This window comes from Nerophis lumbriciformis, linkage group LG20 (assembly GCF_033978685.3).
Source record: "Nerophis lumbriciformis linkage group LG20, RoL_Nlum_v2.1, whole genome shotgun sequence".
Lineage (NCBI taxonomy): Eukaryota > Metazoa > Chordata > Actinopteri > Syngnathiformes > Syngnathidae > Nerophis > Nerophis lumbriciformis.
The window spans coordinates 43838367-43863986 of record NC_084567.2 but is presented as its reverse complement, the minus strand read 5'-3'; the positions used below and the strand labels follow the sequence as shown (position 1 = coordinate 43863986).

At 43.8% G+C, this 25620-nt stretch overlaps 2 protein-coding genes across 3 annotated transcripts in view; one reads left to right on the top strand and one right to left on the bottom strand.

Annotated features, from left to right (window-relative positions):
• Positions 1-7577: 7577 nt before the first annotated feature.
• On the bottom strand, positions 7578-8903 carry LOC133619832 (N-acetyllactosaminide beta-1,3-N-acetylglucosaminyltransferase 2). The gene has a single exon (XM_061981102.2). The coding sequence runs from the start codon at positions 8901-8903 to the stop codon at positions 7578-7580; it is 1326 nt and encodes a 441-aa protein (XP_061837086.1).
• A 5901-nt stretch (positions 8904-14804) lies between these two features.
• smad2 (SMAD family member 2) overlaps positions 14805-25620 on the top strand; it is a 59287-nt gene continuing 48471 nt past the window's right edge. For both annotated transcript variants that reach the window (XM_061980929.2, XM_061980928.2), the window contains exon 1: positions 14805-14963. The gene's annotated coding sequence lies outside the window, so the exon portion shown is untranslated. The remainder of the gene's footprint in view (positions 14964-25620) is intronic.

Here is a 25620-nt window from a genome sequence, read left to right as displayed (position 1 = left end):
AGTTCAATAATAAATCAAACAAAAGTGTTATAACTTGCATCAAGTTCAATAATAAATCAAAAAAGTGTTATAACTTGCATCACGTTCAATAATAAATCAAACAAAGTGTTATAACTTGCATCAAGTTCAATAATAAATCAAATAAAAGTGTTATAACTTGCATCAAGTTCAATAATAAATCAAATAACTTGCATCAAGTACAATGATAAATCAAAAAAAGTGTTATAACTTGCATCAAGTTCAATAATAAATAAAACAAAAGTGTTATAACTTGCATCAAGTTCAATAACAAATAAAACACAAGTGTTATAACTTGCATCAAGTTCAATAATAAATAAGAAAAAAGTGTTATAACTTGCATCAAGTTCAATAACAAATAAAACACAAGTGTTATAACTTGCATCAAGTTCAATAATAAATAAGAAAAAAGTGTTATAACTTGCATCAAGTTCAATAATAAATCAAATAACTTGCATCAAGTTCAATAATAAATAAAATAAAAGTGTTATAACTTGCATCAAGTTCAATAATAAATCAAATAACTTGCATCAAGTTCAATAATAAATAAAATAAAAGTGCCACTTTGCAATCTTTGCAAAAAAAAAAGGAGGAGCTATGCATTTGGCAAGACAGGGCAAGTGACAGCACTTTCCCCCAGGAGAGCCACCTTGCTTCACTGTGAAACAGCACGGCTGTATGATCAGCTCTCATTTCCTCACACAGTGCAGAGAACAGTCGCACTTTCAGTGGTCGTGTTTTGATCAAATTTACCGCGCTCACAACATCTGTTAAAACCTCATTGAGTTCGGGGCTGAGCTGCCTTGACGCGAGTGCTTCCCGGTGAATGACACAGTGTGTGCCCGTCACATTTTTGTTTCTCTGCAGGCGCTGGCTCAGGCTCGACGACCTTTGAGGTGCGAGTCACAAATGTATATATTTGTGTAATTGTGGTTCACACATTAGCCTGCTACCCATCCGCGCAAAAGTTTGTTCCACTTAGCCCCGCCCCCATTAGTTACTGTTGCTATGTCTGTCAAACTTTCGCTCGTACCGAGAAATATAAAGCCTACAGTAAAAATAAGTACCGGTAATTTCCATTTATTTATATAGCGGATTTCACAGACAGAATCACAAAGTGATTTACAGTGTGTATAGAAAATGAAAGCATAGTAGAAAAAATAATCTAAGAATATAATAATAAAAAAACTTCCTCCCGTTCCTCGCGCCCCACCTGTCATGTCTCTATTCCCCACCAGTGGGGGGCGCCCCACACTTTGAGAAACGCTGATTTAAGCCAACAACTTCCGAGACTTGTATGATTTGCTCAAGGGCTGCTTTACTGTAACATTATTACTAATCATATTTTAGTATTACTATTCATATTTGAGTATCCCAATGAACTGACCAACCACAGCTTCAGTGTGTACATGTTGTCATTTCAAATGCATTCTTTAGTATTTAGTGACATGAATATAATACCACTTCTGTTCAGTATCTTCTCCTTTTAGTATCAAATATTGGCACCTGAAAGGCAAACTACACATATTTTGTTGACAAATAAAAGCACAATATTAGAACAAACATGATCTGTGGTGCAAATGACAAAACAATGACTTGAATATTCCCACCTGTAACGGCCACATCCGAAACTGACAATAACATTTTATTTTGTTAAATTGTGACATTTGTGATCCCACAATTCCCGGTAAGGTCTATTCAGGTGTACTGGAGAGGAGGCTACGCCGGATAGTCGAACCTCGGATTCAGGAGGAACAGTGTGGTTTTCGTCCTGGTCGTGGAACTGTGGACCAGCTCTATACTCTCGGCAGGGTCCTTGAGGGTGCATGGGAGTTTGCCCAACCAGTCTACATGTGTTTTGTGGACTTGGAGAAGGCATTCGACCGTGTACCCCGGGAAGTCCTGTGGGGAGTGCTCAGAGAGTATGGGGTATCGGACTGTCTGATTGTGGCAGTCCGCTCCCTGTATGATCAGTGTCAGAGCTTGGTCCGCATTGCCGGTAGTAAGTCGGACACGTTTCCAGTGAGGGTTGGACTCCGCCAAGGCTGCCCTTTGTCACCCATTCTGTTCATAACTTTTATGGACAGAATTTCTAGGCGCAGTCAAGGCGTTGAGGGGATCTGGTTTGGTGGCTGCAGGATTAGGTCTCTGCTTTTTGCAGATGATGTGGTCCTGATGGCTTCATCTGGCCAGGATCTTCAGCTCTCACTGGATCGGTTCGCAGCTGAGTGTGAAGCGACTGGGATGAGAATCAGCACCTCCAAGTCCGAGTGCATGGTTTTCGCCCGGAAAAGGGTGGAGTGCCATCTCCGGGTTGGGGAGGAGATCTTGCCCCAAGTGGAGGAGTTCAAGTACCTCGGAGTCTTGTTCACGAGTGAGGGAAGAGTGGATGGTGAGATCGACAGGCGGATCGGTGCGGCGTCTTCAGTAATGCGGACGCTGTATCGATCCGTTGTGGTGAAGAAGGAGCTGAGCCGGAAGGCAAAGCTCTCAATTTACCGCTCGATCTACGTTCCCATCCTCACCTATGGTCATGAGCTTTGGGTTATGACCGAAAGGACAAGATCACGGGTACAAGCGGCCGAAATGAGTTTCCTCCGCCGGGTGGCGGGGCTCTCCCTTAGAGATAGGGTGAGAAGCTCTGTCATCCGGGAGGAGCTCAAAGTAAAGCCGCTACTCCTCCACATGGAGAGGAGCCAGATGAGGTGGTTCGGGCATCTGGTCAGGATGCCACCCGAACGCCTCCCTCGGGAGGTGTTTAGGGCACGTCCGACCGGTAGGAGGCCGCGGGGAAGACCCAGGACACGTTGGGAAGACTATGTCTCTCGGCTGGCCTGGGAACGCCTCGGGGTCCCACAGGAAGAGCTGGACGAAGTGGCTGGGGAGAGGGAAGTCTGGGCTTCCCTGCTTAGGCTGCTGCCCCCGCGACCCGACCTCGGATAAGCGGAAGAAGATGGATGGATGGATGGATGTGATATTTGTGAGTGGAGTAAAATGTAAAATAAAACACATCCCAGCAACCATTTTATTATATTTTTCAAGGTACGAGAACATCGAAATGAGACTTGTAAGAGTAGTCTGTGTACAGTTGGTGCAGCAGTACTGAAGATGGTCATCACTGTCTCGTGTAAGTGGAACACAAGAGACTACAAAGATCATTTACAACATGGTGTCAGCAGCCTTATAAAATGGGGCTGCATGAGTGCTGCCGGTTTACAGTATTATCTCACAGTGCCTTATTTTAAATAATTTATCTATTAAAACTTTGGGAAGCAACTTTTATGTACAGTAAGATTTGGTATAAATGAGCTTTTTTATTATGAGCCTCACAATACAAAGGTCCTGAGTTCAATGCCGGGCTCAGGATCTTTCTTTGTGGAGTTTGCGTGGGTTCCCTTTGGGTACTCCTTGGCTTCCTCCCACCTCCAAAGACATGCACCTGGGGATAGGCTCCTCCCACCTCCAAAGACATGCACCTGGGGATAGGCTCCTCCCACCTCCAAAGACATGCACCTGGGGATAGGCCCCTCCCACCTCCAAAGACATGCACCTGGGGATAGGCCCCTCCCACCTCCAAAGACATGCACCTGGGGATAGGCTCCTTCCACCTCCAAAGACATGCACCTGGGGATAGGCTCCTCCCACCTCCAAAGACATGCACCTGGGGATAGGCTCCTCCCACCTCCAAAGACATGCACCTGGGGATAGGCTCCTCCCACCTCCAAAGACATGCACCTGGGGATAGGCTCTTCCCACCTCCAAAGACATGCACCTGGGGATAGGCCCCTCCCACCTCCAAAGTCATGCACCTGGGGATAGGCCCCTCCCACCTCCAAAGACATGCACCTGGGGGTAGGCTCCTCCCACCTCCAAAGACATGCACCTGGGGATAGACCCCTCCCACCTCCAAAGACATGCACCTGGGGATAGGCTCCTCCCACCTCCAAAGACATGCACCTGGGGATAGGCTCCTCCCACCTCCATAGACATGCACCTGGGGATAGGCCCCTCCCACCTCCAAAGACATGCACCTGGGGATAGGCTCCTCCCACCTCCAAAGACATGCACCTGGGGATAGGCCCCTCCCACCTCCAAAGACATGCACCTGGGGATAGGCCCCTCCCACCTCCAAAGACATGCACCTGGGGATAGGCTCCTCCCACCTCCAAAGACATGCACCTGGGGATAGGCCCCTCCCACCTCCAAAGACATGCACCTGGGGATAGGCTCCTCCCACCTCCAAAGACATGCACCTGGGGATAGGCCCCTCCCACCTCCAAAGACATGCACCTGGGGATAGGCTCCTCCCACCTCCAAAGACATGCACCTGGGGATAGACCCCTCCCACCTCCAAAGACATGCACCTGGGGATAGGCTCCTCCCACCTCCAAAGACATGCACCTGGGGATAGGCCCCTCCCACCTCCAAAGACATGCACCTGGGGATAGGCTCCTCCCACCTCCAAAGACATGCACCTGGGGATAGGCCCCTCCCACCTCCAAAGACATGCACCTGGGGATAGGCTCCTCCCACCTCCAAAGACATGCACCTGGGGATAGGCCCCTCCCACCTCCAAAGTCATGCACCTGGGGATAGGCCCCTCCCACCTCCAAAGACATGCACCTGGGGGTAGGCTCCTCCCACCTCCAAAGACATGCACCTGGGGATAGACCCCTCCCACCTCCAAAGACATGCACCTGGGGATAGGCTCCTCCCACCTCCAAAGACATGCACCTGGGGATAGGCTCCTCCCACCTCCATAGACATGCACCTGGGGATAGGCCCCTCCCACCTCCAAAGACATGCACCTGGGGATAGGCCCCTCCCACCTCCAAAGACATGCACCTGGGGATAGGCTCCTCCCACCTCCAAAGACATGCACCTGGGGATAGGCCCCTCCCACCTCCAAAGACATGCACCTGGGGATAGGCTCCTCCCACCTCCAAAGACATGCACCTGGGGATAGGCCCCTCCCACCTCCAAAGACATGCACCTGGGGATAGGCTCCTCCCACCTCCAAAGACATGCACCTGGGGATAGACCCCTCCCACCTCCAAAGACATGCACCTGGGGATAGGTTGATTGGCAACACTAAATGGGCCCTAGTGTGTGAATGTTGTCTATATGTGATGAGGTGGTGACTTGTCCAGGGTGTGCCCCGCATTCCGCCCGAAGGCTCCAGCAACCCCGATAGGGACAAGCGGTAGAAAATGGACGGATGAATGGATGAATCAACACTCTATGCAATGTATTCAATATGCGTGTGACATTATTATTCTTGCTAATTGGACACTACAGAAAAAAAAGAGGATTTTGTTTAAAAAAACTTTATTGACACAAACAAAACACAAGAAATCTATGTTGATGAATTAATGAACAAATAAATGAATGAATAAATGTGACTAGGATGGAAAAGTATATCAGTGCTATATAGTAGCAATCGAATAATCTATTGATTAGTTTGTTTGATTCACTGAGTAATCAAATAAGAGACACTTTATAGCCTCAGTGTGTATTTTAGGGAAACAATTTCAAATAATAGATGTTTCTGCTTGCCATAACCGTCATTCTTTTCTAATAAATGCACGTCATTAACAATAACATTGACCTTTTAACGTGTGCATTACTAAAAAAAAGAAAGAATTTCCACACCACCGCTCTCATGTTCACTCTTCTGCACTCTATAGCTATGTCCGTGTATTTGAAGTTCCCAGCACTTCATTTTAATGAGTTGCACTCATTCAGTGATTCATCAAAGTAATAGTATATAAATAAAAACCTTTTTTTTTCTTGTATAACTAACTCATCTGATTCATTGTGGCAGCCCTAGATTAAATATACAAGCTCTAAAACGTCTCCAAACTGGACTTTTAGACAGGGCCGGCCCGTGGCATAGGCCGTATAGGCAAATGCTAAGGGCGCCGTCCATCAGGGGGCGCCACGCCAGTGCCACAAATGTTGGAGAAAAAAAAAAAGTTGGTACTATTATTTCTAAATACAAAAAATAATCCCTCGTTAATTAAAATGCAAAGTAAAGCCTATATAATAGAAATATTATTTGTTACAACATTACGCCCCCCCCCCCCCCTCTCCCCCCGCACGGTGCGCCCCCTCTCTTCCCGTATCATGACTCTTTTTGGACGTCACCACATCAAAAAATCAACACAAGATGTCAAAACGGCCAAAACTGTCAGGTGCCCAGGGAAGAAAAAAGAGAAAAGGAGAGGAGGAGAAACGAGAAAAGACAGAGGTAGCAGGTAGGTAACGTTAGCCTACATGAAATTATTTGTCTGTTACAGAATGTGATAGTAACCTGGCTTTTTAGCATTAAGCTAATGTTACATGATTCGGCAATTGCTAATCAATAAATAGCTAGTTCTTCTCCCGAGGCGTTCCCAGGCCAGCCGGGAGAGATAGTCTTCCCAGCGTGTCCTGGGTCTTCCCCGTGGCCTCCTACCGGTCGGACGTGCCCGAAACACCTTCCTAGGGAGGCGTTCGGGTGGCATCCTGACCAGATGCCCGAACCACCTCATCTGGCTCCTCTCGATGTGGAGGAGCAGCGGCTTTACTTTGAGCTCCCCCCGAATGACAGAGCTTCTCACCCTATCTCTAAGGGAGAGCCCCGCCACTCGGCGGAGGAAACTCATTTCGGCCGCTTGTACCCGTGATCTTGTCCTTTCGGTCATGACCCAAAGCTCATGACCATAGGTGAGGATGGGAACGTAGATCGACCGGTAAATCGAGAGCTTTGCCTTCCGGCTCAGCTCCTTCTTCACCACAACGGATCGATACAGCGTCCGCATTACTGAAGACGCCGCACCGATCCGCCTGTCGATCTCACGATCCACTCTTCCCCCACTCGTGAACAAGACTCCGAGGTACTTGAACTCCTCCACTTGGGGCAAGATCTCCTCCCCAACCCGGAGATGGCACTCCACCCTTTTCCGGGAGAGAACCATGGACTCGGACTTGGAGGTGCTGATTCCCATCCCAGTCGCTTCACACTCGGCTGCGAACCGATCCAGTGAGAGCTGAAGATCTTGGCCGGAGGAAGCCATCAGGACCACATCATCTGCAAATAGCAGTGACCTAATCCTGCAGCCACCAAACCAGATAAAAAATTCCAGTTGTCTCAATTCAAGCGATCAGAATAGATAAGAACAAAAGTATTTACGTGGGTAGAAGGCCATATTTGACAGGCAACACCCACATCTGAGGGTGGCTCCACCAGAGTGTGCATCTTGGATGAAGACAGCGACAGGGAATCTACACAACTTTTTTGTTTTACTAAAGCACATGGGATAATAGAGCCCTTACTGTAATAACAACGATGACATCACCTAAGATTTTATATTCAAAAAGTGCCTCAACTGCGTTGAACCTCACCGCACGTCACTGATATCGTGTATGGACTGGCCTTGTGAGTGTATCGTCACAGCCTGGTATTCATTGACCTTGTTTAGGATATTACCTGCTTGAATTAGACCCGCTGAGTCACCCAGAGTTCACCCTTCAGGTGGCTGCTCGCAGGCTATTTATATTTGACAGGCAAATGAAGCTCAGCAGTGAGCGGGCAGATTGTGCAACTGCTGCCACAAAGTCAACATCTCTTTGGGACTCCGCCTGTGCACCATCAGCACCGACCTGTGAGCGCAGGGATTCCCTCTGTCCGTCTCTGGGAGGTCAAATGTTAGAAAACCAGGGTGATGGCTTGGAGACAACCCCAGTCTCTGAAGGCACATTCCCAAGTAAACGTCGTCGATGGGGAAGAGGCATACATTTTTGGACACCTCTTTCAGTCGTAACGCCAGTGAGGCGGAATATACCACCCCTCCCCCTCCGGCGTACGTTGGGTAGGCACCTTTATAGAAGTTCTCCGGTATGTAGTATTTAGTCGATGGATTCCGGTTCGGGAAGGCGTTACTGATGACGTCCCCCACAAATAAATTGATGTGAGTTTGGTTGCGCAGTTTGTGCTCCTCCCACTGCTGGTGCAAGTAATCCAGGAGAGCGCCGGTCCGGACGAAGACATCATCGTCCCCTTTGAAGACGAACACAGCTGTGGGACAGTGTTGCTGGAGCCAATGCCAGAACAGCAAGTCTTTCAGGGTCAGGTTGTAGAAAGTATCTTTGAAATCCCACTGGAGGATGTCGCCGTACTTCCGGTTCTCCAGCTCCAGAAAGTTTTTGAGGTCCGGATGAGGTCCCGTACTGGAGTCCTGCCGTCCCAGCAGAAAGACCGTACGCACCAACCCACCTTTCCTGTGAGACTCCCCTTCAACCAAACCACTGCGGCCCCATGTTTCACGGATGGCTTGCCTGTTTTCAAAGTTCCCCACTTGAGACTTGACGGCCATGAGGAGCATCGGATACTCTCGACTGGTCTTGTTCCTTTTGCACGTCGTCGGCTGATTGATGAGGATTGGATAACTCCTGCAGTGCATTGACCTGACAAATACCCCGATTTGTTCGGGCATATTGTTGACATCATGCGGACCGGCTTCTGAGCACTTACATGATGTACGGTCAGGAAGGCGCTTGTCTCCGGTTTGACTGGGTAACTCTGCTTTGGGCTTCCTCACAGTCCCGGTGGTGTTTCCACGTAGTATGGGATTGTTCTGACGGTCCAAAGAGTGCTGCAGCCGGTTCCACAAGGCACTGTTCTCCAGATGAAGGTTCCAGAAGGGGCCGAGTGGGTGAGAGGCTAGAGCGCCGGAGTTTGCGGAAATCCCCGGCGCGACGTAGTGGATGGTTATTTTGGGGGGAGCATAGGAGACGGTGACGAATATGGTGACCATGATGTAGATGAGAAGGTGGCCGGTCATCATGCAGGGCAGCAAGCACAGGCACAGCAGCCTCCCGTTGCACTTGCAGCATTTGCCCATTGCCTGCAGCCAAGTCACCTGCACACACAGAGGACCAGAGGTGGGTAGTAACGCGCTACATTTACTCCGTTACATCTACTTGAGTAACTTTTGGGATAAATTGTACTTCTAAGAGTAGTTTTAATGCAACAAACTTTTACTTTTACTTGAGTATATTTATAGAGAAGAAACGCTACTTTTACTCCGCTACTTTTATCTACATTCAGCTCGCTACTCGCTACTACCGTATTTTCCGCACTATAAGGCGCACCTAAAAACCACAAATTTTCTCAAAAGCTGACAGTGCGCCTTATAACCCGGTGCGCTTTATATATGGATTAATATTAAGATTCATTTTAATAAAGTTTCGGTCTCGCAACTACGGTAAACAGCCGCCATCTTTTTTCCCCGTAGAAGAGGAAGTGCTTCTTCTTCTACGCAAGCAACCGCCAACGGAAGCACCCGCCCCCATAGAACAGGAAGCGCTTCTTCTTCTACTGTAAGCAACCACCCGCCCGCATAGAAGAAGAAAAAGCGCGCGGATATTACGTTTCATTTCCTTTGTGTGTTTACATCTGTAAAGACCACAAAATGGCTCCTACTAAGCGACAGGGATCCGGTTCATGAAAAGACGCAATCTCTCCATCCGCACACGGATTACTATTTCACAGCAACTGCCTAAAGACTTTCAAGAAAAGCTGGCTACTTTCCGTGCATATTGTAAAAACAAGATAGCTGAAAAAAAGATCCGGCCAGAGAACATTATCAACATGGACGAGGTTCCACTGACTTTTGATATTCCTGTGAACCGCACTGTGGATACAACGGGAGCACGTACGGTGAATATTCGCACCACAGGGAATGAAAAGTCATCCTTCACTGTGGTTCTAGCTTGCCATGCTAATGGCCAGAAACTTCCACCCATGGTGATATTCAAAAGGAAGACCTTGCCAAAAGAGACCTTTCCAGCCGGCGTCATCATAAAAGCTAACTCGAAGGGATGGATGAAGAAAAGATGAGCGAGTGGTTAAGGTAAGTTTATGCAAAGAGGCCGGGTGGCTTTTTTCACGCAGCTCCGTCCATGTTGATATACGACTCCATGCGCGCCCACATCACGCTGGTTTTTAATATATTATTAAAGTTTGACTGACCTATTTGACATTCCTTTAGCGCAGTTAGATGCGGCTTATAACATGGGGCGTCTTATAGGTGGACAAAGTTTTGAAATATGCCGTTCATTGAAGGCGCGGCTTATAACCCAGGGCGCCTTATGGTGCGGAAAATACGGTAATTTTTATCGATCTGTTAATGCACGCTTTGTTTGTTTTGGTCTGTCAGACAGACCTTCATAGTGCCTGCGTTTCAACAAATACAGTCACTGGTGACGTTCACTACATTCCACCAATCAGATGCAGTCACTGGTGACGTTGGACCAATCGAACAGAGCCAGGCGGTCACATGACCTGACTTAAACAAGTTGAAAAACTTATTGGGGTGTTACCATTTAGTGGTCAATTGTACGGAATATATACTGTACTGTGCAATCTAATAATAAAAGTTCCAATCAATCAATCAAAAATGTGAAGGAAAAAAGACCCTTTTTTTTTTATTTCAACCGTACTTCCCGTCAAAAGTCTAAAGACTGACTGCACAGTTCCTGTCTTCACAATAAAAGTGCCGCTCCATCGCGCCTGCGCTTTCAAAATAAGAGTCTCCGAAAGCCAGCGCAAACAAGCTAGCAAGCTACGGAGTTTGCCGCCAATGTATTTCTTGTAAAGTGTATAAAAACGAATATGGAAGCTGGACAAATAAGATGCCAAAAACCAACCACTTTCATGTGGTATTAGACAGAAAGGAGGAACTTTTCTTCTCCTCCATTTGAAAACGTGGACGTTATCATCACTACTGTCTGATTCCAATCAATGCAAGTCATCAGAATCAGGTAATACACCAACTTACCGTATTTTCCGCACCATAAGGCGCCCTGGGTTATAAGCCGTGCCTTCAATGAACGGCATATTTCAAAACTTTGTCCACCTATAAGCCGCCCCGTGTTGTAAGCCGCATCTAACTGCGCTAAAGGAATGTCAAAAAAACAGTCAGATAGGTCAGTCAAACTTTAATAATATATTAAAACCAGCGTGATGTGGGCGCGCATGGAGTCGTATATCAACATGGACAGAGCTGCGTGAAAAAAGCCACCCGGCCTCTTCGCGTAAACTTAAACTTACCTTAACCACTCGCTCATCTTTTCTTCATCCATCCCTTCGAGTTAGCTTTTATGATGACGCCGGCTGGAAAGGTCTCTTTTGGCAAGGTCTTCCTTTTGAATATCACCATGGGTGGAAGTTTCTGGCCATTAGCATGGCAAGCTAGAACCACAGTGAAGGATGACTTCTCATTCCCTGTGGTGCGAATATTCACCGTACGTGCTCCCGTTGTATCCACAGTGCGGTTCACAGGAATATCAGTTGCTGTGAAATAGTAGTCCGTGTGCGGATGGAGAGATTGCGTCTTTTCATGAACCGGATCCCTGTCGCTTAGTAGGAGCCATTTTGTGGTCTTTACAGATGTAAACACACAAAGGAAATGAAACGTACGGTAATATCCGTGCGCTTTTTCTTCTTCTACGCGGGCGGGTGGTTGCTTACAGTAGAAGAAGAAGCGCTTCCTGTTCTATGGGGGCGGGTGCTTACCTTGGCGGTTGCTTGCGTAGAAGAAGAAGCGCTTCCTGTTCTACCGGGAAAAAAGATGGCGGCTGTTTACCGAAGTTGCGAGACCGAAACTTTATGAAAATGAATCTTAATATTAATCCATATATAAAGCGCACCGGGTTATAAGGCGCACTGTCAGCTTTTGAGAAAATTTGTGGTTTTTAGGTGCGCCTTATAGTGCGGAAAATACGGTATATTCTTGTCTTCATGAAAGAAAGGAATCTATATGTGTTAAACATGCATGTATATTCATTAAAACACCTTTAACATGTAAATAAAAACGGCAAAATAAATAAATATAAATTATATACTGTATATATCAGTGTATATATATATATATATATATATATGATATGTGTGTGTATGTTACTCATTAGTTACTCAGTACTTGAGTACTTTTTTCACAACATACTTTTTACTTTTACTCAAGTAAATATTTGGGTGACTACTCCTTACTTTTACTTGAGTATTAAATCTCTAAAGTAACAGTACTCTTACTTGAGTACAAATTCTGGCTACTCTACCCACCTCTGCAGAGGACACACTAAATGGAACCCACACAAACACAGGTTCTCACAAAGCGTATCCCGACATGGGTATAACCAGGACTACTGTCAACCCTCTGGAGTTTCCATCACCTTGGTGACGGCCCAGTGAGCGTTATTAACTCGGCATCATTCTAACCTGCCTGGAACCCCGTGAACATGCACAGAGCACACAGTATAGAGCAATGTTATACAATATCTACTACAGTCCATTCTCTCTTATCACGGTTGTTTCTACAAATGATGACAAGTTTGTGTTATGATGTAAAGGAGAGGTGCGGTTGTCTCGTATAAGAAGTATGTTGTATGTATTTTATGACTTTTCTTGATTTGATTACATGCTATAGTACAATTTTATTGTTATAATTGTATCGCATGATTTTTGTACCCCTTTTATTTAGGTAGCCAGGGACTGTTTAGCTATAATCTGGTGCAGAACATATCTGTCTTTGAGCTTAATGTTTCTGTGCATTGTCCCTTCAAATAAAGACTAAACTCAAATAAACTTATGCCCCCATTAATGTCAATATGGTCACATGACCTGCTGAGATTTGTCAACAAAGTACAAACAAAGTATTTTCCTTCTTGACAACAATACATAGTAACATACTAAATTGTTGCCTATAAGCCAAAAGCTACTTTTTTTTCATTTGAATATATGAATGTAATGAATCAAAAAAATACTTACAAGAAAGATGAATTCAGAAATGAGTGAATTCGACAGAGATGGAAAAAAAAGGCTCCTTGTTGTTTCTCTCTACTTACTAAATATATTATTTCCCTTCCAGAAAGCATCACTGATGTCAATGGCGACGTTTCATGATTATTTGAAAAATGAAAATCCTGCGATATAAAACAGTCCTTGGCATCACGCATCAGCCGCATCAGTCGCACCTGAGCAACAAGCACCAGGTGCGACGGTGGGCGGTATGCGCATGCGCGGTGTTGTCGCCCCCCCCAGCACTGACGGTCTATATTAAGTACAAATATCCATAGGTGATTTAAAAGTAGGAAGCTTTTCAGCGAGGAATTGATTTGCATCCAGGTGCTGCTGGGGAATGTATTTGCATGATGCCACTAAATGACCTATGAAAAGTACTAATTAGAATAGAATAGAAAGTACTTTATTGATCCCTGGGGGAAATTCAGCACCACAGTTCGCTCACAATAGACAATAAATACTGTACAGCATTATTCACATGAGAATAATATAAATATATTATACATGTATATTCTACATTTAAGTAGAAATAATAGAATAGAATAGAAAGTATTTTATTGATCCCTGGGGGAAATTCAGCACCACAGTTCGCTCACAATAGACAACAATAATAATAAATCATTTAATATATATAATGTATTATGTATATAATATATAAAGTCTTGTAATTATCTAATTATCTCTTCAGCTTTCAAAATGTTTACATATCGAATTGAGGGTGCTACTGATTAAATAATCATTATCTTAATCGCACAAAAACACACTGATTTGTGCAAGCCCGGCCCTAATCAATCTGGCGCCCTAGGCAAGATTTTAGGTGGCGCCCCCCCCACATCGGCAGTGAAGTGTATATACTCACAAGAACCCGAATAGCTTTGTCTTTGACCTTTTTTTTTTTTTACTTACAACTATACCTAATATATAAAGGGGTGGAAAAGTGACTATTACCTGCAGGGCAAACATTAGCTAACCAGAAGGCAATAATGTAAACAAAAAACACCTGCTTAAAAGATCTAATACAAATGTCCCTGAGGAATGTAAGGTGGGAGTACTGTAATTACCTAACGTTACATTATTATTTTCCATAACAATTTAGCCCCCTCCACAATATTAACCCGACGTTAAAACAGAACTAGCTATTTATTGATTAGCAATTGCCGAATCATGTAACATTAGGTTAATGCTAACAAGCCAGGTTACTATCACATTCTGTAACAGACAAATAATTTCATGTAGGCTAACGTTACCTACCTGCTACCTCTGTCTTTTCTCGTTTCTCCTCCTCTTCTTTTCTCTTTTTTCTTCCCTGGGCACCTGACAGTTTTGGCATCTTGTGTTGATTTTTTGATGTGGTGACGTCCAAAAAGAGTCATGATACGGGAAGGGAGGGGGCGCACCGTGCGGGGGGGCGTAATGTTGTAACAAATAATATTTCTATTAAATAGGCTTAACTTTGCATTTTAATTAACGTGAGATTCTTTTTTTTATTTAGAAATAATAGTAACAACTTTTTTTTTCTTTTTTTTTTTTTCTCCAACATTTGTGGCACTGGCGTGGCGCCCCCTGATGGACGGCGCCCTATACGGCCTATGCCACGGGCCGGCCCTGGATTTGTGTAGTGAGTGTATTTTTGCGCGAATCCTCGGAATAAAACTGTACCGTGTACTTCTAAAAAAATCAAAAAAGGTTTTTTCAAAAGCATAAAAATTCAGTTAACAATAAAATAAAAGTAAGGAGAGAAGCAATAAAAAACGGACATAATGATCTAAAGGGCAATTAAGGTATAACTGGTAAGCGTCCCCGACCTACATATGACGTCACAATAGTATACAACTGACAGCCAATTGAACCAATAGAAATCATGTCTGTCAACTTCCTGGCTGAGTTTACATAAGCAGCCAATGAAAAGACAACAAGGGCGGAGCTTAGCGCGTCACGCTCTTTGTGGAGCGATACAAGTTCGGTTGCGCTTTGAATGAGGGGCCATCATCCCGGTGGTTCAGCGCTGCTATTTATCTCCTTTTTACTTTGAAAATGACAAAGTTGGATTTATTGACGGGCACCTGAGTCACCAGCACGCCTTCTTGCGCCCATTTGGCCCGTAAGTATGCTTTCGAAAGGGTTACATTGACTCCATTTGCAGATGATGTGTCTGGCGGACAAAAGTAGCAAAGCTTGCTAGCGGATTTTTTTGTTCCCAGCACTCGTTTTTGAAGCCGCAGAGGAGAAGAAGATGCACTTTCAGCCACTGCGGGACAAACAAACTGCAACTGTATTCATTAGACGTTATTTAACTCGCTTTTATGCGGTTTCTCAAAGTCTACATCCACTGTTTGTGGCGGCGAGCGTTAGCTTATTCTTCCAGCGCTGAGTGGATGTGTGTGTGTGTGTGTGTGTGTGTGTGTGTGTGTGTGTGTGTGTGTGTGTGTGTGTGTGTGTGTGTGTGTGTGTGTGTGCGTGCGTGCGTGCGTGCGTGCGCATGGTGTGTGTACGGTGCGCGTGTGTGCAGTGTGTGTACAGTGTGTGTGTGTGAGTGTGTGTGAGTGTATGTGCATGGTGGTGTTTGCAGGGAAGAAGTAAGGGGTTGTGTGTGTGCATGGTGGTGTTTGCATTGTGTGTGTGTGTGTGTGTGTGTGTGTGTGTGTGTGTGCATTGTGCGTGTTTGCATGGTGTGTGTGTGTGTGTGTTTGTGCATGGTGGTGTTTGCAGGGAAGAGTGTGTGTGCATGGTGGTGTTTGCAGGGAAGAGTGTGTGCATGGTGGTGTTTGCAGGGAAGAAGTAAGGATGTGTGTGTCTGTGTGTGTCTGTGTGTGTGTGTGTGTGTGTGTGTGTGGGTGTGCGCATGGTGTGCGCATGGTGTGCGCATGGTGTGTGTATGGTGTGTGTATGGTGTGTGTGTGTGCGCGTGTGTGCAGTGTGTGTACAGTGTGTGTGTGTGAGTGTGTGTGCATGGTGGTGTTTGCAGGAAAGAAGTAAGGGTGTGTGTGTGTGTGTGCATGGTGGTGTTTGCATTGTGTGTGTGTGTGTGTGCATTGTGCGTGTTTGCATGGTGTGTGTGTGTGTGTTTGTGCATGGTGGTGTTTGCAGGGAAGAGTGTGTGTGCATGGTGGTGTTTGCAGGGAAGAGTGTGTGTGCATGGTGGTGTTTGCAGGGAAGAGTGTGTGCATGGTGGTGTTTGCAGGGAAGAAGTAAGGGTGTGTGTGTGTGTGCATTGTGCGTGTTTGCATGGTGTGTGTGTGTGTGTTTGTGCATGGTGGTGTTTGCAGGGAAGAGTGTGTGTGCATGGTGGTGTTTGCAGGGAAGAGTGTGTGTGCATGGTGGTGTTTGCAGGGAAGAGTGTGTGCATGGTGGTGTTTGCAGGGAAGAAGTAAGGATGTATGTGTGTGTGCATTGTGCGTGTTTGCATGGTGTGTGTGTGTGTGTTTGTGCATGGTGGTGTTTGCAGGGAAGAGTGTGTGTGCATGGTGGTGTTTGCAGGGAAGAGTGTGCGTGCATGGTGGTGTTTGCAGGGAAGAGTGTGTGCATGGTGGTGTTTGCAGGGAAGAAGTAAGGGTGTGTGTGTGTGTGTGTGCATTGTGCGTGTTTGCATGGTGTGTGTGTGTGTGTGTGTGTGTGTGTGTGTGTGTGTTTGTGCATGGTGGTGTTTGCAGGGAAGAGTGTGTGTGCAAGGTGGTGTTTGCAGGGAAGAGTGTGTGTGCATGGTGGTGTTTGCAGGGAAGAAGTAAGGATGTGTGTGTGTGTGCATGGTGGTGCTTGCATAGTGTGTGTGTGTGTGTGTGTGTGCATTGTGTGTGTGGTTGCATGGTGTGTGTGTGCGTATGGTGATGTTTGCAGGGAAGAAGTAAGGATGTGTGTGTGCATTGTGTGTGTGTGCATGGTGGTGTTTGCAGGGAAGAAGTAAGGATGTGTGTGTGTGCATGGTGGTGTTTGCATTGTGTGTGTTTGCATGATGTGTGTGTGCATGGTGGTGTTTGCATTGTGTGTGTTTGCATGGTGGTGTTTGCAGGGAAGAAGTAAGGATGTGTGTGTGTGCATGGTGGTGTTTGCATTGTGTGTGTTTGCATGATGTGTGTGTGCATGGTGGTGTTTGCATTGTGTGTGTTTGCATGGTGGTGTTTGCAGGGAAGAAGTAAGGATGTGTGTGTGTGCATGGTGGTGTTTGCATTGTGTGTGTTTGCATGATGTGTGTGTGCATGGTGATGTTTGCATTGTGTGTGTGTGCATGGTGGTGTTTGCATTGTGTGTGTTTGCATGGTGGTGTTTGCAGGGAAGAAGTAAGGATGTGTGTGTGTGCATGGTGGTGTTTGCATCGTGTGTGTGTGTGTGTGTGTGTGTGTGTGTGTGTGTGTGTGTGTGTGTGTGTGTGTGTGCATTGTGTGTTTGCATTGTGTGTGTGTTTTGGGATTGTGTGTGTGTGCATGGTGGTGTTTGATGGGAAGAAGTAAGGATGGGCGTGTGCATGGTGGTGTTTGCATTGTGTGTGTGTTTGCATGATGTTTGTGTGCTTGGTGGTGTTTGCATTGTGTGTGTTTGCATGATGTGTGTGTGCATGGTGGTGTTTGCATTGTGTGTGTTTGCATGATGTGTGTGTGCATGGTGGTGTTTGCAGGGAAGAAGTAAGGATGTGTGTGTGTGCATGGTGGTGTTTGCATTGTGTGTGTTTGCATGATGTGTGTGTGCATGGTGGTGTTTGCATCGTGTGTGTGTGTGTGTGTGTGTGTGTGTGTGTGTGTGTGTGTGCATTGTGTGTTTGCATTGTGTGTGTGTTTTGGGATTGTGTGCGTGTGCATGGTGGTGTTTGCATTGTGTGTGTGTTTACATGAAGTGTGTGTGCATGGTAGTGTTTGATGAGAAGAAGTAGGGATGTGTGTGTGCATGGTGGTGTTTGCATTGTGTGTGTGTGTGTTTGCATGGTGTGTGTGTTTGCATGGTGGTGTTTGCATAGTGTGTGCGAGGATGGCGGTGTTTGCAGGGAAGAATTAAGGGTGTGTGTGTTTGCAGGGAAGAAGTAACCCAAACAGACAGTTTCTCCCACACACTACAGACATAATAATGTTTGCTAATCTCGCTCACAAGGCCACGCCAGTCGTGATTAGCATTTAGCAGTTGGCATGTTGGCTGTATAAACACGTTTTGAACTTCTTCTTTTTTCATTGTGTGTGTTCTGTACATTAACACAGTGTTTTTCAACCTTTTTTAAGCCCAAGGCACTATTTTTTTTATTGACAAAATGTGGAGGCACACCACCAAGCAGAAAACATTAAAAAAATGAAACTCAGCAGTCGATATTGACAGTAAAAAGTTGTTGTCGCAATTGTTGGATATGACTTTAAAGCATAACCAAGCATGCATCACTATAGCTCTTGTCTCAAAGTAGGTGTACTGTCACCACCTGTCACATCACACCCTGACTTATTTGGACTTTTTTGCTGTTTTCCTGTGTGTAGTGTTTTACTTCTTGTCTTGTGCTCCTATTTTGGTGGCTTTTTCTCTTTTTTTGTTATTTTCCTGTAGCAGTTTCATGTCTTCCTTTGAGCATCTACTTTGTTTGTGTTGTGTTGTGTTTGCTCGGTTCTCGTATTATCTTTTAACCTGCCCACTGTACAACACTTTGGCTACCCCTGTAGTACATTTTAAATGTGCTTTATAAATAAAGTTGATTTGATTAGCAATCAAGAATATTTAAGTTGTGCGGACGCTATCCTTCTTTGTGGGGACATTGTTGATTGTCATGTCATGTTCGGGTGTACTTTGTGGACGCCGTCTGCTGCTCCGCACTCTGCAAGTCTTTGCTGTCGTCCAGCATTCTGTTTTTGATTACTTTGCAGCCAGTTCAGTTTCAGTGCCTTTTCTTAGCGGCACTCGCCTTTTGTTTATTGTTGCTTTACCTGCACGCTGCCTCCCGCTGTCGTCTGCATATTGGGATCACGACAAACCATCGTCGTCGTTCCCGGCATCCAGAAAGCAATTAGCTACCTGCTGCCACCTACTGATATGGAAGAGCATACCTGCCAACTACTCTGGTTTTCCCGTAATTAGTACGGTTTTCATCAACCTATTCCGGGTTACGGTTGCAGTGATAAAAAATACGGTTTTTGATTAATTAAACTTTTTTTTTTTTTTTTCAAGTTTTATTCACAAAATCGCGTAGCAACAATGACAATCGACACTGCTTCCCGTAACTTCCTATCGAGCCATTCCGAATGCCATGCGCGAGGCTATTTATAGCACCGCTGCCAAGCACGAGGCACCAGTTGCCATTGTTTCCAAACGAGCGAACGATCATGGAATCAGCCGGAGAAAAATCGCAAACGAGTCTTAAACCGAAAAGAAAACTGCAGTCATTCCGTGAAGAATATTCAAAAGTAAGGCTGCAGCTAACGATTATTTTTCTATCGATTAATCTATAGATTATTTTTTTCGATTAATCGGTTAATCTATAGATTATTTTTTCGATTAATCTATAGAGTATTTTTCCTTTTACCGATTATTTTTTTATTTAAAATAAAGATGAAAAAATAAATGTAGGGCAGTTTTTTCAAAAGGCATGACTTTTATTCACAAAAAAAAAAGTATGGCCACTCAGTCAACATTGACAACAACATGACAAAATATTCTGTAACAATGTAAACATTTAAAACTTTTAACATTTAACAAAATTAAAAGTAGCTTATTTGCTTTTTAATGTGCCAATATAAAAGTAAACATCCAGTGCAAATCTTAATATTCTGCAATAGTATAAGCATTTCTAAAGTAAAAGTATTGCTTATTTTGCTTTAAAATGTGCAAAAATAAAGATAAACATCCAATACAAAAAAGTGCAAAACGAAATATTCTGTAACAGTGTAAACATTTCAACAAAAGTAAAAGTATTGCTTATTTTGCTTAATAACACAACAATGATAGTATGATTAAAGTGAAAGTTAATTGTTCATTTGTACATAGTATATGTAACTGTTAATGTTGTAAAAGGTATTTGCACAACTAATTAACGTTAGCGTTAAAGAGGAGCGCGTCTTTGTAAACACTGAACAGGCACGCCAAACGCGCCTCTCAGAGCGAAACAGTGTTTTAGTTTATGAATTTACAACGCAGATACAAATGACACATTCATGATTTTGTGTAATGATGACAATGTATACTCACGCGGACGATTGACTAGTTGTATTTAGCCTCCAGACTAAGCACGCTACATGCACACAACCCCCCCCCCCCCCCCCCCCCCCCCCAATCTCACCAGCACAACAGGTGCGCCACACCCACGAAGAGAAATATTAAATCTTACATACTTTTGGCACAACTCTGGGTTATCTGTAATGAACTAAACCTTTTTCCACTCTGCGCTGGCGTCTTTTGTACTCCTTGATTTGACAAAGCTGTCTAATTACTGGGCTCGCGCACCAGCAGATGAGACGGGAGCGCGCCGCGTTATACCTGCGCGCGAACGTAAACTGATCGGCTCTGATTTTATAAGCCGACTGGCCGAAATAATGCCGAATTATATACATTTCCTGGGGTTGCCTAGGTGAATAGGGATGCGGATGTGCTCTAAGATAAAATATAATTTTATTAAGTGGGGTTTGGCTGGTTGCTAAACAGCCACGGTTGCGAGCTCGCGCGTCAGCTGACGAGACAGCTGTTCACCGCTACAACATTATTAGGCCGTTTATTGAAATACTCCCACACTTTTGACGACTTTTGGCGTGCTTTTTTTCCCTCGCTCGCACCGCTCGCATCATCTGCTTTGCGCTCCACCATGACGGCAGTGTGACGTAAATATGCGACGCGTCGAAGCATAAAAACGGCGTCGACGTATTTACGTAACCGATGACGTCGACGCGTCGTTTCAGCCTTATTCAAAAGCCTATCCGGGAATAATTATCCGTTCCAAAAAGGGTGAAAACTACGCGAATTGCACCTTGTGCAGACAAGATTTTTCGATCGGACACGGAGGAATTAGCGATGTAAAAGACCACGTTGGGACAAAAAAACACAAGTCTAATGCCGTTGCTAGCGATACAAGTGGGAAACTTTCAACGTAAATTTGGATTTTAGCCACAAAAAGGTAATGACACCAATGTTATCTATTGGAATTGTTTAGTACTGTTATACTGTTAAAAGTGTTTATACTATTTATGCTTTCAAGTCCAAGTTGAAGAAATCTTGTTAAATGTTGACAGCATAACTACCAAAATACAGAAGTATGTCCTTAATATTTTTGCAGTGCTATTTCTGTTGAAAAGTTCAAATGATTACATTAGAGATGTGATGTGCCACTTTTCAAGTGTCTGATGGCTTCAATTAATTTTCATTAATTTTTCATATTTTGAATTCTTTTGAAAGGCTTACAAAAAAACTACATTTGAATTGTAATTCCATGCAGAAAGTTAATAATGACACCAATTTTTTTTTTTTTGGAATTGTTTAGTACTGTTTTACCATTTGTTTACTGTAAAAAGTGTTTATACTGTTTATACTTTCAATTAACAAATTGAAGTCTTGTGAAAGGTTGACAGGATAACTGGCATTAACTGTCAAAATAATTTCAAACTATTGAAGTTAGCTTACAGAATAAACATGTCAATCAACCCATATGATTTTTGCTGTAATATTTTTGTTTTGAAAAGTCACTGTGACTGATAGAAAAGTGATGGTTTTAGCAACATTTTAACCTGTCTGAATGCAATCAATCATTTTGCGTCGGGGTGCTTCGCCCCCCTGAACCCCCCACCAGGACTTTGTCCTGGACCTACCGGGGCCTGCGGCCCCTGGACCCTGGCTACTAGGTTTTTCTGATTTCAAAAGTTGGCAGGTATGGAAGAGTATTACGCGGTTACTTTGCCGAGCTCTAGACAGCACAGACACTCAACAACGGCACATTATTTGCGTATTATAACTACTGGTTTGCACAAAGTACTTTTAACCCAGCTAGGTGAAATTACATAATCTCCCACGGCACACCAGACTGCATTTTACGACACAGTGGTTGAAAAACACTGCATTAATGCAATGTGTGCAATTTGCAAGGCTCCCTTCACAACACACGGTTGTATCCCCAGAAGCTACAGCATTGTTGCTGCTTCTTACATTTCTTGACGCATAAGGGAAATAATCAGAAGTTGAAATGTGTGAATTCCCAATGCTGCTTGTGAAGGTTTTTCCAGGCACTGTCTTTGTCTGGCATCCAAACATTCCCCCAGAAGCAATAATTATTAATGCCACGAAGGCTTGAATAGTCGCACACTGCTAAGAATCAACATTCCCCCCCCCCCCCCATTCAAAGATGATTTAGGCTGGTTCTGCCACTGTACTACTTGTAAGCAGTCCAAGGGTTAATCCTTTGAAATTAATTCTTGGAAGGAGCTTGGACTTTCAGAGAAACACTCTAAAGACAGCTATCCCTTCTTTCCTGTCATCAGTGTACCATTCTCTATGGATTGAAGGCCTCATTGATCAATATTTTCTTATACTAATTTGACATACGCATTCCCTCAGTCCTTTCCTGAGCTTGTTTCTCTATGATTACCTAATCAGGATCATTGATCTTGTTCAAATGATGGCTGTAATAGGATAGGGTTACAGAGCAGGTCAATACTCAACAAAAAATGGATTGCAGCCTTTTCAGAACTGTATTTCATAGTGTCAGAATTGCTGATAGAGAAAATGAAAACAACGCCAAGCTGTAATGCAGGACTATTCGACTGGGAATTACATGGTTCCAGCCCCCAGGTTCTGTTCAAAACTTGGGAGACAAACATTTTTGCAGCGAATTCATACAAACACTATTGTGTTTCTGTTATACAGACGCACTTAGACCAGTTTGAACTAGGCATGTTCCAATCAGGGATTTATGCTGCTGATTCCAAAACGACTATCTTTGAGTGAGATCGGCCAATAACATTCACATGGTTTAAGTTATGTATTGTGAGTGCTAGTGACAGTTTGGCAATATCAGCACGATATTTTACCTAGCTCTTTATTTTGTTTTATCACACACAATTGTTGGTGCAAAACAAAGTCAATACACAATAACTACCGTATTTTCCGCACCATAAGCCGCCCTGGGTTATAAGCCGCGCCTTCAATGAACGGCATATTTCAAAACTTTGTCCACCTATAAGCCGCCCCGTGTTATAAGCCGCATCTAACTGCGCTAAAGGGAATGTCAAAAAAACAGTCAGATAGGTCAGTCAAACTTTAATAATATATTAAAAACCAGCGTGATGTGGGCGCGCATGGAGTCGTATATCAACATGGACGGAGCTGCGTGAAAAAAGCCACCCGGCCTCTTCGCGTCAACTTCCCTTAACCACTCGCTCATCTTTTCTTCATCCATCCATCCCTTCGAGTTAGCTTTTATGATGACGCCGGCTGGAAAGGTCTCTTTTGGCAAGGTCTTCCTTTTGAATATGACCATGGGTGGAAGTTTCTGGCCATTAGCAGGGCAAGCTAGAACCACAGTGAAGGACGACTTCTCATTCCCTGTGGTGCGAATATTCACCGTACGTGCTCCCGTTGTATCCACAGTGCGGTTCACAGGAATATCAAAAGTCAGTGGAACCTCGTCCATGTTGATAATGTTCTCTGGCCGGATCTTTTTTTCAGCTATCTTGTTTTTACAATATGCACGGAAAGTAGCCAGCTTTTCTTGAAAGTCTTTAGGCAGTTGCTGTGAAATAGTAGTCCGTGTGCGGATGGAGAGATTGCGTCTTTTCATGAACCGGGAACCTGTCGCTTAGTAGGAGCCATTTTGTGGTCTTTACAGATGTAAACACACAAAGGAAATGAAACGTAATATCCGCGCGCTTCTTCTTCTTCTACGGGGGCGGGTGGTTGCTTACAGTAGAAGAAGAAGCGCTTCCTCTTCTATGGGGGCGGGTGCTTACCTTGGCGGTTGCTTGCCGTAGAAGAAGAAGCGCTTCCTCTTCTACGGGGAAAAAAGATGGCGGCTGTTTACCGTAGTTGCGAGACCTAAACTTTATGAAAATGAATCTTAATATTAATCCATATATAAAGCGCACCGGGTTATAAGCCGCACTGTCAGCTTTTGAGTAAATTTGTGGTTTTTAGGTGCGGCTAATAGTGCGGAAAATACGGTAAACAAAATAAAATAGAAAAAACACCATCTTTTACTCATTGAAGTCCTTTTTCGCTCTTAAAGTCTTCCTGTGTCTACGCACCTATTCCATACCTGCCAACTACTCCAGTTTTCCCGTAATTAGTACGGTTTTCATCAACCTATTCCGGGTTACGGTTGCAGTGATAAAAAATACGTTTTTTCATTAATTTAAAAAAATATATTTTTTAAATGCGCGAGGCTATTTATAGCACCGCTGCCAAGCACGAGGCACCAGTTGCCATTGTTTCCAAACGAGCGAACGATCATGGAATCAGCCGGAGAAAAATCGCAAACGAGTCTTAAACCGAAAAGAAAACTGCAGTCATTCCGTGAAGAATATTCAAAAGCCTATCCGGGAATAATTATCTGTTCCAAAAAGGGTGAAAACTACGCGAATTGCACCTTGTGCAGACAAGATTTTTCGATCGGACACGGAGGAATTAGCGATGTAAAAGACCACGTTGGGACAAAAGAACACAAGTCTAATGTCGTTGCTAGCGATACAAGTGGAAAACTTTCAACGTTTTTCGGATTTTAGCCACAAAAAGGTAATGACACCAATGTTATCTATTGGAATTGTTTAGTACTGTTATACTGTTAAAAGTGTTTATACTATTTATGCTTTCAAGTCCAAGTTGAAGAAATCTTTTTAAATGTTGACAGCATAACTACCAAAATACAGAAGTATGTCCTTAATATTTTTGCAGTGCTATTTCTGTTGAAAAGTTCAAATGATTACATTAGAGATGTGATGTGCCACTTTTCAAGTGTCTGATGGCTTCAATTAATTTTCATTAATTTTTCATATTTTGAATTCTTTTGAAAGGCTTACAAAAAAACTACATTTGAATTGTAATTCCATGCTATTGACAGGACTATTAATTTTAATGAAGTTAGCTTACCATGTTTACAGTATGATAATTGTGATAGAAATGTGAATTTTAGGCACAGAATATTTTATACAATTGAACAAGGCAGTAGATTATACAAGCTTGGACAGAAAGTTAATAATGACACCAATTTTTTTTTTAATGGAATTGTTTAGTACTGTTTTACCATTTGTTTACTGTAAAAAGTGTTTATACTTTCAATGAACAAATTGAAGTCTTGTGAAAGGTTGACAGGATAACTGGCATTAACTGTCAAAATAATTTCAAACTATTGAAGTTAGCTTACAGAATAAACATGTCAATCAACCCATATGATTTTTGCTGTAATATTTTTGTTTTGAAAAGTCACTGTGACTGATAGAAAAGTGATGGTTTTAGCAACATTTTAACCTGTCTGAATGCTAATAATCATTTTGCGTCGGGGGGCGAAGCCTGAACCCCCCACCAGGACTTAGTCCTGGACCTACCGGGGCCTGCGGCCCCTGGACCCTGGCTACTAGGTTTTTCTGATTTCAAAAGTTGGCAGGTATGCTATTCTATGAAATTGGTAACATTAACAAAACGTTTTTTTTTGGAGAGAAAATAGAAAATATCGATCAAATGACTCTAGTATCAATCATATACTGATATTACTCCCGGTGGCAACACCACCAATTTATGGATGGATTCACACTCCTCTTCCATGTGGGGATGGACTGTGACATCCCTGCTTTGGACTCTATAAATCTACTTGTTAATAGCAGCTTACT